Source organism: Bufo bufo, chromosome 6 (genome assembly GCF_905171765.1).
Source record: "Bufo bufo chromosome 6, aBufBuf1.1, whole genome shotgun sequence".
Lineage (NCBI taxonomy): Eukaryota > Metazoa > Chordata > Amphibia > Anura > Bufonidae > Bufo > Bufo bufo.
The window spans coordinates 248,863,437-248,879,318 of record NC_053394.1 but is presented as its reverse complement, the minus strand read 5'-3'; the positions used below and the strand labels follow the sequence as shown (position 1 = coordinate 248,879,318).

Sequence of the window (15,882 nt, the reverse complement as noted above, 5' to 3'; positions counted from 1 at the left end):
CGGCCATCAAGCATGTAACCCGTGGCACCCGTGTGAATTTACCACCATGGATTGCATGCATGCCTGCCTCTTCTTCTCCTCCTCCTCCTCCTACTCTATCCTCCGTCTCCTCCTCGGCTGACTCCCCTTTTTCCACTGATACCGCCTCTTCCGCTGCACCCCCCAGCTCCCCAGAACCTATTAGACGTGCCAGGTGAGACATTGCCGTGCTGCGGCTGTTGTGCCTGGAAGCCAAGAGCCTCACCGTTCCTGCACTGCTTTCAGCTCTGCGGTCACTGGGCGATCAGTGGCTAACCCCGGTCAATTTGACAGTTGGTAAAGTGGGGTATGACAACAGTGCCAATCTGCTGAGCGCGCTGAAACAGGGCAAAATGACACAAGTGCCGTGCATGGCACATGTCCTGAACTTAGTCGTGCAGCGATTTCTTGCCAAATACCCCGGGGTCTAGGATGTCTTGCGGCAGGCCAGGAAAATCTCTTCCCATTTTATAAGATCTTACACGGCCATGGCTCGCCTTGCTGATGTTCAGCAGCGACACCACTTGCCCGTCAGACGTTTGATTTGTGATTGCTCGATGTGATGTAACTCCACATTGTATATGCTTAATAGGTTTCTCCAGCAGAAACGTGCTGTTAACGACTACCTGTACGAACTCTGCGGCAGGACAGGTTCTGGGAGCTTGGTTTTTTTCACCACACCAGTGGCTGCTCATGCGCGACCCATGCAGACTTCTGCGGCCATTTGATGAGATTACCAAACTGGTCAGTCGCAGCCAGGGCGACATCAGTGACATCATACCTTACGCCTTCTTTCTGGAATGTGCAATGTGTCGTGTCATTGATCAAGCCGTCGAGGAGCAGGAGCAAGAAGATGAGGATGCTGAATGAATTCCCAGGGGGGGGCTACTCCATCTGAGACAAGTCAGCAGAAGTCTGAAGAGGAGTCAGAGGAGGATGGTGCTTTGGGGGAGGAGGAGGAGCAAGAAAAGCAGGCTTTAAACTTTTCGGGGATCCCTGGTGTTGTCTGGGGATGGGGGAAGGAGACCGAGGACGACATTCTCCTGGACGATGAGCAGGAGCCAGGCCGCTCCACTGCTTCCAATTTAGTGAAAATGGGGCCTTCATGCTCCAGTGTTAGAAGAGGGACCCCAGTAAAAAAAGCATAAAGGGAAAGGACCAGTACTGGGTGGCAATGTACTTAGACCCCCGGTACAAAATGGCGGACATGTTACCAGCATCACAGAGAGCTGTCAGAATGCAGCATTTCCAGGCCATGCTGTGACAGATGCTGCATTCTGCTGTTGACGACACTGGAAAAGGAATTTCCACCCACAGCGAAACAGGTGCAGGTACCAATCCTACCACGCCTGCAAAAATAGGGCGGTTTGAAGATGTGTTGGTCACTTCGGATATGAGATCATTCTTGCAGCCAACCCATCGACAGCTGCCCTCCGGATCGAGCCTCAGGGAACGCTTAGACCGTCAGGTGTCCGACTACATCGGGCTAACTACATGGAATGATCTGAGAAGCGAGGAACCCCTTGATTACTGGGTGTGCAGGCTTGACCTGTGGCCAGAGCTGGCACCATTTTCCATGGAACTCTTGGCTTGCCCCTTGTCAAGTGTCCTGTCCGAAAGGACGTTCAGAGCAGCAGGGGGGATCGTGACCGATAAGCTCACTCGCCTAGCTCATGACAGTGTGGACTACCCAACATTTTTAAAAATGAATGAGGCATGGATCTCGGAGGAATTCAACACCTGTGATAACCATGTGTAATTGAATTTCCTCATGCCAGCCCACACATATCCGCCTCCACCCAGAACATAGAATGGTCCTTGTCTTATGTATATACAGCGGCGTAAAAGGCCTTTTATGTCAGGTGAATGCCTAATTCTTTGGGCCTGTACTGGCCGACAGTTACATATTTATCCTGTGACTGCCTAATGTACCTCCAGCCACAGAATCCAAAGTTCTTTGCTCTCACGTGAATAATTTTTGGGGCCTGTACTGGCCGACAGTTACATATTTATCCTGTGACTGCCTAATGTACCTCCAGCCACAGAACCCAAAGTTATTTGCTGTCAGGTGAATGCCTATTGCCTAATTTTTTGGCTCCTGTACTGGCCGACAGTTACATATTTATCCTGTGACAGTCTAATTTACCTCCAGCTACAGAATCCAAAGTTCTTTGCTTTCAGGTGAATGCCTATTGCCTAATTTTTGGGGCCTGTACTATCCGACAGTTAAATTTTTTAGCTCTAGCCACATAATCACACCCTTGTCTCATTCCTCTGCCTCTCATTATGGTGGTGTACGCACCGCATTCACCATAAGGACCTTCTAATGTCACAGGGTAATGTGACTGTGCTCCCCACCCCGTACTGTGCCCCCCACCCCATACTGTGCCCCTCACCCCGTACTGTTCCCCATTATACCCTGCATTGTGCCATCTTACCACACCCCTAGTCATTCCCTGTACTGTGCCTTTTATCCGGTCACAGTATGGCGGTGTTAAGAGGTCACTGTACAGAGGTGTTATCCGGTCAATGTATGGCAGTGGTATCCAATAACTGTATGGCCATAACTGTATCCCTTTCCCTGCCCACGCCATCCTTTTTTAGACCTGGCATGAGTGGGAAAAATATGCAGATTGCGGTGCTAAGGACCTTTGTGCCACAATCTGTGTCAGAAATACGCCTAACATAGACGTATTTCTATACAATAAATGACCACCTACCGTATTTTTCACCCCATAAGACGCACTTTTCCCCCGCCAAAAGTGGGGGGAAAGTGCCCTTACGTCTTATGGGGCGAATGCCGGCAATTTACATCGCAGTCTGCGATGCTGCAGCATCGCAGCCTGTGATGTATTAGTGAGGAGGGTCTGTAGTAGGCGGGGAGAGCGGCGGGCAGTGCAGGCACTGAACTCTGGCCCGCCCCTCAGTGTTAATCATAATATCTAAACTGCGCTCCCCCTGCTCCACATCTGTACCGTACATGTCATACTCCGTCTCCTGTAGTAAGCGCTAGCAGGCAGGCCGGGCTGCAGGCGGCCGTAACTCACTGAGGTCACGTGCCTGCTCCGCCTACTTTATGAATGAAGCAGGCGGAGCAGGCACGTGACCTCAGTGAGTTACGGCTGCCTGCAGCCCGGCCTGCCTGCTAGCGCTTACTACAGGAGACAGAGTATAACATGTACCGGTAAGTACGGTACAGATGGGAACAGGGGGAGCGCAGTTTAGATATTATGATTAACACTAGGTATAATACAGTACATACTGAGCGGTGGGCCAGAGTACAGTTCCTGCACTGCCCGCCGCTCTCCCCTCCTACTACAGCCCCTTCTTATAGATCTATGGATGGGATAATGATGGGGGGGTCTGTGGATGGCATTATGATGGGGGGGATCTGTGGATGGCATTATGATGGGGGGGTCTGTGGATGGCATTATGATGGGGGGATCTGTGGATTTGACTGTTATGGGGGGATCTGTGGATTAAACATTTAGCAGTGTCATCCACAGATCCACTACCCCATAACAGTGCCATCCACAGATCCCCCCCACCATCATAATGCCATCCACAGATCCCCCCACCATCATAATGCCATCCACAGATCCCCCCCACCATCATAATGCCATCCACAGACCCCCCCATTATAATGCCATCCACAGCTCCCCCCATAACAGTGCCATCCACAGATCCCCCACATAACAGTGCCATCCACAAATCCCCCACCGCATAACAGGGCATCATCCACAGATCCCCCATAATAGTGTCATGCACAGACCGCCATTAGTTCAAACCCACCAAAGGCACACCTTTTTGTTCAAAAATGATTTTTTCTTATTTTCCTCCTCAAAAACCTAGGTGCGTCTTATGGGCCAGTGAGTCTTACAGGGCGAAAAATACGGTAATTGTATTATTATACGTGGGTAGGGCTAATATCTTTATATTACATAGATTCTAGAATATTATACTGTGCCCTGTATTTCCCAGTAGAAAATTATCCTTGGGAAACACAGTCCTCATCCCTGACCACCAGGACCAGGTAGCACTTTGTCAGTACATGGCAGCCTCCCCTCTCCGCCACGCTGCTCCGCTGTGTACTGGTGCTTATTCTGACACTAGTGCTGGGTTCACACCCTATTTTCACCATCCATTTAATGCATACCAAAAATGTATGCGTTAACAGATGCCTCAGACTGATGCCGTACAGTGGCGTCCGTTCACCATACAGTTCCATGGTACAAAAAAAATTACGTTAATGTATGCATTTTTTTTTTAAATGGACTCTGCAGGATACAAAAACGTGGAGTGCTGCACATTTGTATACATCAAACCGATTTGTCTAGGCTCCAGCAGGGCACATTTTTGAGAGTTTCCCCTTAAGAAGCATAAAAATGGCCCCTGATTAAAATACATATTTTTTGTAGGAATTTTTGCCAATGATTCCCCTCTGGTATATCACTTTCGATGTTGTGGGACTATTTGTTTACTTATAGAAAGTGTTTGCTGGCTGCAAATATGACCTGAAGGTTTTTCAGGTTTGCCTGCCATTAAAGTGAATGGGGCCCACCGCGAACGCGTGTTTGCGAATCGTCCCTGCTGATGTTTGTCCATCACTAAGGATAGATTATTTTCTGCAAAAAGAAAGAAAGCTATCCCTTGATGTTGCTGCCAGAGATCTGCTCTAGGTACCTCCTTACTGGTTTAAATAAGCAACTATTGTTATATTGTCCGACAGGATCTTTATATGATCGAGAGCGGTTCTTGAGTGAAGGGCTAGAAGAACTTTATAGACTGCTCTGAGCTCCCTTATGTTTGATGATGCCTTTAACATGGAGTCGTCCCAGACTCCTTGAAGCACAAGGTCCCCTGCATGGCCTCCCCAGCCTCGACTCCTGGCATCTGTAGACACCAATAGAAGATTCTCTTGACGCCAGAACACTCCTCTCTGCAGATTCTTTCTTATTCTCCACCAAGCCAGGGAACCTTTTACGGACAGTGGAATTAAAACTTTCATGTCCAGAGAGATTCTGCTGCCATCCCAGGATGCTAGAAGAAAGTCTTGCAGGATTCTGGTGCGGCTTTGTGCCCATCTGACAGCAGGGATAGAGGATATCACAATTCCCATGATTGTCATGACGTTTCTGATGGTAGTGGATCTTAGACTTCAAAACTGATTTACCTTTAGTTGAAGGGACAACTGTTTCTCCTCTGGAAGGAAGGACATCAGTAAGCAAGAGTCGAGAAGAACCCCTAAAAAGACTTTTTGTTGAGCTGGAATGAGGTTAGATTTTTTGACATTTATGATCCATCCAAGATTTAATGATGATCTTCTGATTCCGCTAACAGGAAGTCGTTTAAGTATGGCACGACAAGAATGCCCTGTAGATGAAGATAACTGGTTATTTCTACGACTACCTTCGCAAAAATTCTGGGAGCTGATGACAGGCCAAAGGGGAGCGCTTGAAATTTCTGAGATATTTATGATGATCTTTGAGAATGGGAACATGGTAGTATGCATCCTGCAAATCTATTGTTGCCATGTAACAATATTGGGGAAGCAGATTTATTGTTGATTTGATAGTCTCTATCTTGAACTTTTTTTAAGATAGGCACTTGTTCAGACTCCTTAGGTTTATAATAAGCCTGAAGGATCCCCCTGTTTTTTTAGCAGGACTGGAGAACAAAAACCTCACTTTTGCTGGCTTTCTTGAACTGGCAGCAGGACTTCTTTCTAAATTAAGCTGGTTATCTCTTTCTCCATTGATAACTGTTCCTCCTTTTTTGTCAAGGGTTTGTTGATGACAAAGTGGTCTTGTGGGTAGGTACTAAATTCTAGCCTGACACCCCTTTGAATAGCGGCTAGTATCCAAGGCGAGGCTTCTATTTGTCACGGTGGGGAGACTCCCCACCGTATAGTGGGAACTGTTACTAGGCCAGACTACAGTAAAGGGAGCAGGCCACAACCTACAGCTGCCCCAATCCTGACTCTGATCTCCTGACCACATGAGCAAACCCTGAAGGTGGGAGAGCTCATGCACTTGAACCTGGATCCTGCTGACCCTGATGGTCCCTGGCATAGGGGTCAGGAATAGGAGACAACCGGTTCCTCAGGGAATCAGACAAACCGGAGTCTCCAGCTGCCTAATAACAGGTGGAGAGAAAAGACCATATGCAGCAACTGAACGGCAGGTATGTACACAGTATAACAACAGAACACTAGCAATAACCAACGCTTACCTGCCGCAGCAGAGATAGAAAAACGGCACCAAACATCTAACCGGACCTCCATGCAAACACCAGATGCACAGAAGCTCCAGGCAGCGCTGCATACAGGCTTATGGTTCCCCCTCCGGGCAACCAGCCCCCTCTGGGAGGTACAACACACACAGGGAAAATGTCTTGCACACATGCAGGGACAAACACCAACAACAGCCCAGACATGTAACAGCGAACAAGAAGTACAACAAACCCTGAAGATAAACCCACACCAAACATACTAGTGAGGTTGGGTACATTGAGGATACAAGGGAGAAACTGGGAAGACCTTGATGACCACAAGGGTGGCCCTCTCTGGACAGATGGTAAAGCCAGGAGGAGTGAACCACCAGCACACACCAAGCCTGGAGGAACACTGAGCTACAGGCTTCCAGCAGAAGCTAAATAGCCCAAAACGACGACACTCAATCAGGGGGTTAACCCTTACAGTACCAGCCAGGGGAAGGCTACAACTTAAATGGGAAGTGCACACACCAGCCACCATGTTGCCACCGGCAACAGCATGTGTGGCAACCATGTCACGGCGCACACAGCGAAAGCCGAGACACTGCCACCACATGTTATAATAGCAACACGTTGCCACCGGCAACTGCAAGCATGGCACAAGTGTCACGGCGCACACAGCAAAGGCCGTGACACTATTTCTCTCCATTGTGGAACAAAACTTTTTAATCTTGCTCCAACCTGGCCTCTGGTGTCATTGAGTGGTTTTGATGAGTTATCAGGATTGAAGAGGAATCCCTTGTTTCTCCCTCTTGACGATTTCCACCTTCCTGAGTAATCTCTCTTCTTCTGATCAGGTTTAGGCTTCCTTTGACTGCGAAAAGAGTGTGATGAAAAGATCTGATGAAAATATTGGGAAACCCTTTTTTCTTATCAGAGGCCTGTTCTAAAATCTCATCCAATACTGACCCAAAAAGCCTATCCCCTTCACAAGGGATGAAACATAACCGGTTCTTTGAACCAGCATCACCCGACCAAGAGCGGAGCTATACAGCTCTGCGGGTGGCGTTAGAAATAGCAGCTTATCTTGCTGAAAACCTGACTAAATCCGCCAAGGCATTGGCCAGAAAATTTGAGGCTTGTTTAAGCATGGGCAGTGGGGCCAAATTTTCTTCCCTTGGGGCTCCTGCAGCAAGATGATCTGCTAGCTGATTAAGCCATACTGATAGGGATCTGGCAGTACAGGTTGATGCAATGCTTGGTCTTCCAGGAGAAACAATGGTCTCCCAACCATCGTCAGATGAATCTGAGTCTGTCAGATGCAATCTCCCCTTTATCCAAATCCAACCCAAATAACTGGGACCCCTGGGAGTTTTTAGAGACGTAGATGCCTGCAGTGAAGAGGGAGGTAACTTAGACTCCACTACAGCATTAACTTCTTCACGAATCATACTCCGCATGGAGTCTATCAAGGAAGGAGATTCTTCAACCACCACTTTTTCAGCACATCTGGGGCAAAGTGCTTTCTTGGCTTTAGATATAAATGACTTTTTGCAGATAGCTCATTTTTTGCGACTAGAATCAGTCCCCTTTGCCTTGGAGGTGGAGGTGTCTCTACCCTAAAAAATGTAAAAAAAAAATTAATATGGTTCAGATACTTCCAAGGGAAGACACCAGCACCAGGCACCCAGGGTGGAAAAAAATAGGCACCATCTGTCACGATCAGTGTGGGGGGAAACACCACACTGAACACAGGAGGGAAGGGGAACAGTAACTGGGCCTGGAAACTAGGGAAGAAATAGGTCACCTCCTAGACAACCCTAATCCAGGCCTCAACTACCTATCAATATGAATAGACCTTGAAGGTAGGAATATTCATAAGCAGGATACCTAGGCCCTGATTTCCCTAAAAGGCCCTGGAATAAGTATAGGACCAGAGACAACCCATTCCTCCCCAGATGGACGAATGTAAGTCTCTGTCTCAGGCCCAGATACAACAACCGGGAATATAACAAATACAAACAAACACGACACTAAACTTCTGTAGGGATGGAAAACAGGAACACCAGAGAGGATCTCACACCAGCTCAGCCAAACCCAAATGAAGCTATCAACTGCATAATCAGAAGGGTGGGGTGAGACTATAAAGGGTAGAAGTGATGACAACTGAGAAACAGCAGAGAAAAGGGAAGTGGTCATTAACCCTATCAACACTGAAAAAAGAGAAATCAAGGAGGCTGTTAGATTCCTCCACGCTCAGCCAATCTACTTGATTTCCTGACATTCCTCCACGCTCAGCCAATCTACTTGATTTCCTGACATCAGTCACCTGAAGGACTGTTACATCACCTAACCCATAACCAATATCTGCCCAAGTCAGGAGAGGAGGCTTACCAGGCTGATGAGGCTTGCAGCCACAGAAGGAGCCGACATTGCAGGCAAGGGAACAGCGCGTGTTGATGTTCCCTGGATCCGGCCTCCATTTAAATTTCCAATTTGCGGGACGTCCGTGTGCACGTGACACTGCTGCGCAACGACATCACAACGCATGCAACGCCCCCAAGCAGAACGAGACTCCCTTTCCTCTGGAGCCCGGGGCTGCTTACAACAGGACTTACGCCAAGGTACAGGGAAGGGAGGCCACGCGTCCCCGGAGCCCCTGTCCCCTGCAACAGCCCTCCCCAAGTAGGGGGAAGAGATCAGGCCATGCGCATAGTACTGCTACGAAATCCACACAGGAACACAGGAGGAGCTTCCACGCTATCCAGGACAGGAAACAACACTGATTAGGTAGGGGAGGAGGCCTCCTTTTAAAGTTCAAGCTTCCGTGTTGTTTCCGGTCCTGGGGGCGGGGAGCACCCTCCTGTCAGTGCCGTTGGGGGAGGCGCCGGGGAAAAAATACCTGTTAAATCACCTGGTGCTCAAGTGCCACCACTACAGGAGTCCTGCAATGACTCCATGTACATAATTCACATGACGAATGCAGCCAATCACTGGAGTCAGCAGTCACCGTGTACCCTGGCTGCAGCAGTCATGTGAATGATGCTCGTGAAGTCATTGCTGCATGGCCAGTAGCGGCTTTTACAGATAAGTACTGGTTATTTTTTGTTGTACCATTTCCCGCAGTTACTCAAGTTTTTGAAAATCTTGGAGGACACCTTTAAGACTCAGAATTTTCACCATTCTTAGGCATGTTGTCACCACAATTTATAAAGGCCTTAAAGGGGTATTCCTATTACAGACAATAGGGGCATATCCCTAGGATATGCTCCCATTGTTTGATAGGTGCGGGTCCCACCTCTGGGACCCGCACCTACAATGAGAACTGAGCAGGGAAATGAAATGCACAGTCGCCCTCCATTCATTTCTATGGGGCTGCCGAAAATAGCCGAAAGCTGTCTCGGCTATTTCGGTCTGTCCCATAAAAATTAAGGGGAGCAGGGGCTGCGCGTGCGCGGTGCGCTACCCTTTACTTCTATGGGAGCAGTGGGGAGCAGTGCTTGGTGGTGGACGGATCCTAGGAAATCAGGGGTCTTCCAGCCACAGCTCTCCCTGCTTCATTCTCGTTATAGGTGCAGGTTCCAGAGGTAGGACCCACACCTATCAGACAATGGGGGCATATCCTAGCAATATGCCCCCATTGTCTGTGATGGGAATTCCCCTTTAAGAATTCTTGATAGAGAATTTCTCCGGGATCCTCTTTTCCTTATTTTCTGAACAGCTATCATATAAACAGGTGGTTATACTTAGAGCAGAGTATTCCTTTAATTTCTCCATAACTTGTTCTTGCTTAAGACCAGTGTGCGGGATAGTTTTTACAAAGCTCATTCCGTCTTTCACATTTAGCAGTCGATGAGCCATGTAATCCAAAGCTTTATCAAGTTCATTCTGGATCTGTGAAAAGAAAATGAAGAATCAGAACTTCCCTATACACAGTAACATAGTTTATAAGGCCGAAAAAAGACATCTGTCCATACAGTTCGGCCTGTTATCCTGCAAGTTTATCAAGAGGAAGACAAAAAGAAAACCCTGTGAGTTGGTAGCCAATTTTTGACCCACTTAAGGGGAAAAAAATTCCTTCCCGACACCATTCAGGCAATCAGAATAAGTCCCTGGATCAACGACCCATCTCTAGTAGCTATAGCCTGTAATATTATTACACTCCAGAAATACATCCAGGCCCCTCTTGAACTCTTTTAGTGAACTCACCATTACCACCTCCTCAAGCAGAGAGTTCCATAGTCTCACTGCTCTTACCGTAAATAATCCTCTTCTATGTTTGTGTACCAACCTTCTTTTCTTCAGACGCAGAGGTTGTCCCCTCATCACAGTCACAGTCCTGTGGATAAAAAGATGATGGGATAGATCTCTCTACTAACCTCTGATATATTTATACATAGTTATTAGATCATCTCTCAGTCGTCTTTTTTCGAAAGTGAATAATCCTAATTTTGATAATCTTTCAGGGTACTGTAGTCCACCGATTCCAGTTATTACTTTAGTTGCCCTCCTCTGAACCCTCTCCAGCTCTGCTATGTCTGCTTTGTTCACAGGAGCCCAGAACTGTACACCGTACTCCATGTGTGGTCTGACTAGCGATTTGTAAAGTGGTAGGACTATGTTCTCATCATGGGCATCTATAATAAACACTTTGCAGCCAAGTCTATGGAAGCCACTAAAGTGGCTCTATTACACCACTCCTGCTTATTAAGGGAGGATGGCTAATCCTTTAAGAATTTAGGGAATTGCTATAAATGCTACAACATACAAACTTAAGGTCACCTCTGGTTATGACTAATGCTCTGCGTTCCTAACAATGGAACACAAACCCTGAGCGTAGTCTGCTCCTGCAGTCATAATACTTTCCACGGGTCCCAAACATTTGGTAGTTTAGCAAGAATTATGGAAAAGGACAAAGACTGAAGGATCAGACTACAGGGTTTGCTTGCAGTCTGTTACCATGGAGACACAGAGGTCTTTATAGTAAACAAACAGTACAAATTTCTACTAAGTGTAAATTACTTTAGGAGAAAAAATAAATAAATTACCAATACTGTATTAGAGAAGTTGTTGTGATCTCTTCTCTATTAAGATAAAGGACACTTTGCTGTACTAGTCTTATCAGTCTATTAGGGCACTAGTCATCCGAGGAGGTAGATTTATAAGCACGTGTGGGTTCAAGGTTTATAGATCAGTTTAGAGATTAAACCATGTGTGTGTGTGTATGGGGAGCAAGATACAGGTTGAACAATCAATTGTGGCAATATATGATAATGGCCAACAATGTTTCTAGACAGGGACGGACTAGCCATAGACCCTACAGAGAAATTTCCCGGTGGGCTGATGCCCTTGGGGCAGCCCAAGCACTCCTCACGGCTGCCAATCTGATGCTCTCAGCATTAATTAATTCTAGAAACATTGTGTACTTATGCACCTGGCTGGTGGCCATAGGTCCCCTTCTAAATTCAACTGTATTCTAAGGACAGTGATACAGTGGAATACTGCATTGGGTTTAGCAGTATGTTGTGCTGCACTGTGGTATTTTGTGCTGCACTAAGGTACTGCTGGCCATGCTTAGGCTACATTCAGACTGGCAGCACTACGATCCGATCCAGCTGTCTGCCGGGAATCAGCCGGACACAAACCGCAGCATGCAGCGGCTGATTCTCTGCATTTTTGCAGCCAATAACTGACCTCTGAGGTGACGTTTCCCCAAGCGGCACAGCACCCAGCAAACCAACTGGGAACATGTCACCACTGAGGCCAGTCAGTGGTGGCAGAGGTGCAGGATATCGTGTCTATCCAACTGTCACGGGGTTCCGAAGGTGCACTCGGTCCCCCATTGCCCGCAGAACTGTTGCTTAGCTTTTGGAATGAGGTTCTGTGTTTGACCTCATTCCCAGGGCGGCTTTACTAGCTGGGTGGCTCCTTGCTCCTAGTCTGCCTTGAGCGCCGAGCCGATCACTCGGTGCTCGACTGGTTGGTCTGTCGGTCATGTGACGCTGGCCACGTCACATGACCCTCACTCCCCACTATAAATACAGGCAGCCTGCTGGCTACAGGTTGCCTGTTAATTTCTAGGTTCCTGGCTATTTGTTGGACTGCTGAATACTTACCTGATCCTGTTCCCTGACCATCCTTTTGCCTGCTCCTCCTGTACTGCGCTTCCGTCCTGGTATTGTGACCTCGGCTCCCACCTGACTACTCTCTTAGACTCCTCTTGTACTTCTCTGCTCTCCTGGTATTTATGACCCCGGCTTCTCCTGACAATTCTCTGCTTGCTCCATTTGCACTTTGCAGCTTTCCTGGTATTGACTCGGTCCGTTCACGTCCTGTTCTTTGTCTGTCTGTCATCCCTGCACTTACTCCAAGTTAGGGATTGCCGTCCAGTTGTCCCATGTCATTAGGACTCGCGAGGCAAGTAGGCAGGGCCAGGGGTAAGGGTGGAGCGCAGTGGTCACTTCCCTCCCCCCTGTGTGTGTGTGTGTACGCGGCCGTTACACCAACAGTTTAAAGGACCGGGACCAGAAGACTGCTGTAGTGATACAGGATATTGGAACGGAGCAGCAGGGTGATTATGATTATTTTTTTTTTTTTAATTAACAGATAGAACAATGGCAGTACTGTACTATCAATAACTATCGAGTGAGTTCAGCAACTCACAAACGCCAAAGGAAAAAATAAAACATTTGGGGTCGAGTTTACTTACTTTTGAACCTATAAATGGCATTCTTCTGATTATCCTGAAAAATTGCTTCTTACATCTGGACTTTATACCTGTTTAAAGAAAAATTCACAAAATCAGAATTCCTGAGGAAAAGGAAAGCCTTAAACAAGAGCTCCGCATGTATGACACTGCTGTCAATATAATGTCAAGAGGGGCATTCAAAGAGGACCTGTCCTCTCTCCTGACTAGAGTTGAGCGGACACCTGGATGTTCGGGTTCGCCCGCATTTCACAAAAAAAATTGAATTCGGTACCCGAACTTGACCCCGAACCCCATTGAAGTCAATGGGGACCCGAACTTTTGAGCACTAAAATGGCTCTAAAAATGTCATGAAAAGGGCTAGAGGGCTGCAAATGCCAGCAAAATGTGGTTTAGAGCATGGCAAGTGCTCTGCAAACAAACATGGATAAGGAAATTAATTTAAATAACATAAAATAAGTAAAAATAATAAATAATAATCTTGATCTAGGAGGACGAGGTCCATATGGAGTAGGAAGTTAAGGAGGCAGTGGATGTGGCGGTGTAGGTAAAAAAGCGGCAGCGTTTTGTTTTTTGTTTTTTTAAATTAGGGTACACCCCAAAACATTAGGAAATATAACTTGTGATAACCCCCTCCAGCCGTGCTAAACAAACGTTCAGACAATACACTGGCTGCAGGGCAGGCCAGCACCTCCAAGGTGTAAAGGGCAAGCTCAGGCCATGTGCCCAATTTGGAGACTCAGAAGCTTAAGTGGACAGACGCATCAGTCAGTATGTGTAGGCGTGTGCACACATACTGCTCCACCATGTCGCACGTCCCCGTGATGTCCACGATCCAATTGGATATCTGCTCTATCAACTTTCAATGTTATTTTCTGCGCCTACCATGTTGATCACGGTTAGCGGCGAATCAGAGTTCCATGCCGGAGAGGGACCGTGAGAAAGGAAGACCACATCCAAGGGAGGATAATTGTTTGAAATTAAATATCATCGAGCGGAAAAGTGGGACAAATTATTGAAGCGCAAATGTGGGACAAGTTGTTAAAGTTTAAAGGGAACCTGTCATCAGGATTTTGTGCATAGAGCTGGGGATATGGGCTGCTAGATGGCCGCTAGCACATCTGCAATACCCAGGTCCCATAGCTCTCTGCGCTTTTATTGTGTTAAAAAACCGTTTTGATTGATATGCAAATGAACCTGATATGTGTCCTGTGTCCGGAGATGAGTCAAGCGGAAAGGAGCCCAGCACCGCCCCGCGTCCTCTGAATCTCCTCCTTGCTGGCTGACGTCACAGAGCTGGAGCGCTGAAATCTCGCGATGTGCGAGCTAGCGCATGCGCAGTGTCGGCATAATGTTCATTCCCTGTGCTGGCATCAGCACAGGGAACGAACTACGCATGCACTAGCTCGCGCATCGCGAGATTTCGGCGCTCCAGCTCTGTGACGTCAGCCAGCAAGGAGGAGATTCGGAGGACGCGGGGCAGTGCTGGGCTCCTTTCCGCTTGACTCATCTCCGGACACAGGACACATATCAGGTTCATTTGCATATCAATCAAAACGTTTTTTTAACACAATAAAAGCACACAGAGCTATGGGACCTGGGTATTGCAGATGTGCTAGCGGCCATCTAGCAGCCCATGTCCCCAGCTGTATGCACAAAATCCTTTAAGCATTGAATGAAAGGAGGGGGCGTGCGTCAATTAAAGAAGAATTTTTGAAATTTAATTCCCTGTCACCTATGCAGAGCAGAGGTTTGTATACGGCAAAATTGTTAAAATGTCACCTGACAATGTAACAGATAATTTTTTTAAATTTCTGTCCCTATCACCTATGGAGAGCAGGGGTTTAATCACGGCAAAAATGGTCAAATGTCACCCAAGAATGTAACAGACAAATTAGTGAAATGTTTTTACCTGTCTTCTAGGTATAGCAGGGGTATATCACAGCCAAAAAATGGTGAATTTCGCCCAAGAATGTAACAGACAAATTAGTGAAATTTGTTTACCTGTCTACGAGGTAAAGCAGGGGTATATCACACCCAAAAATTGGTGAATTTCACCCGAATATTTAACAGACAAATTAGTGAAATGTTTTTACCTGTCTACTAGGTACAGCAGGGGTATATCACACCCAAAAATTGGTGAATTTCACCCGAAAAAACTAATTAGTGAAATGACATAAAATAAAATAAAATATGCACAAATTTGATTTATGGGGTGAGGTCCATATGGAGTAGGAGTTTGAGGAGGCTGTGGACGTAGCGGTGTAGGTGGAAGCGGCGGTGGAGGAGGACGAGGTAGCCAACACTGGTTTTTGGTTTGAATTTTTTTATATATTTTTTTTAAATTAGGGTACACTCCAAAAGAATGGGAAATATACAAAATACAACAATGAGCAATTGCGCTGGTTAAGGCAGGTATACATGTCTATTCTGCACAAGGTACGGACAAGTCCTGTGGGATCCCTGCCTGGTTCATTTTAATGAAGGTGAGCTTGTCCACATTGGCTGTGGACAGGCGGCTGCGCTTGTCTGTGATAATGTCCCTGCCATGCTAAACACACGTTCAGACAATATACTGGCTGCAGGGCAGGCCAGCACCTCCAATGTGTAAAGGGCAAGCTTAGGCCATGTGCCCAATTTGGAGACCCAGAAGTTGAAGGGGGCAGACCCGTCATTTAGTACGTGTAGGCGTGTGCACACATACTGCTCCACCATGTTGCTGAAATGCTGCCTCCTGCTAAGACGTTCCATATCAGCTGGTGGTGTTGGTTGTTGTGGCGTGCTCACAAAGCTTTTCCACATTTTGACCATGCTAACCCTGCCTTCTGAGGTGCTGGTGGTCCGCCAGCTGCGTTGGCAACCTCTTCCTCCTCCTCTGGCTTCGTCTTGAGCTTCCACTGTGCCCCCGCTGTCAGGTGGGAATGCCACCAGCAGCGCGTCTACCA

General features: G+C 47.2%; 1 protein-coding gene across 2 annotated transcripts in view; it reads right to left on the bottom strand.

Moving 5' to 3' along the window:
• The window catches only part of LOC121004076 (sphingosine-1-phosphate lyase 1-like), a 247,803-nt gene that overhangs the window by 135,006 nt on the left and 96,915 nt on the right, over positions 1-15,882 (bottom strand). For both annotated transcript variants that reach the window (XM_040436155.1, XM_040436156.1), the window contains exons 3-5: positions 12,941-13,008; positions 10,523-10,570; positions 9,978-10,125 (exon numbers count right to left, since the gene is read on the bottom strand). In XM_040436155.1, the coding sequence (XP_040292089.1) occupies positions 9,978-10,125; positions 10,523-10,570; positions 12,941-13,008 (264 nt within the window). The remainder of the gene's footprint in view (positions 1-9,977; positions 10,126-10,522; positions 10,571-12,940; positions 13,009-15,882) is intronic.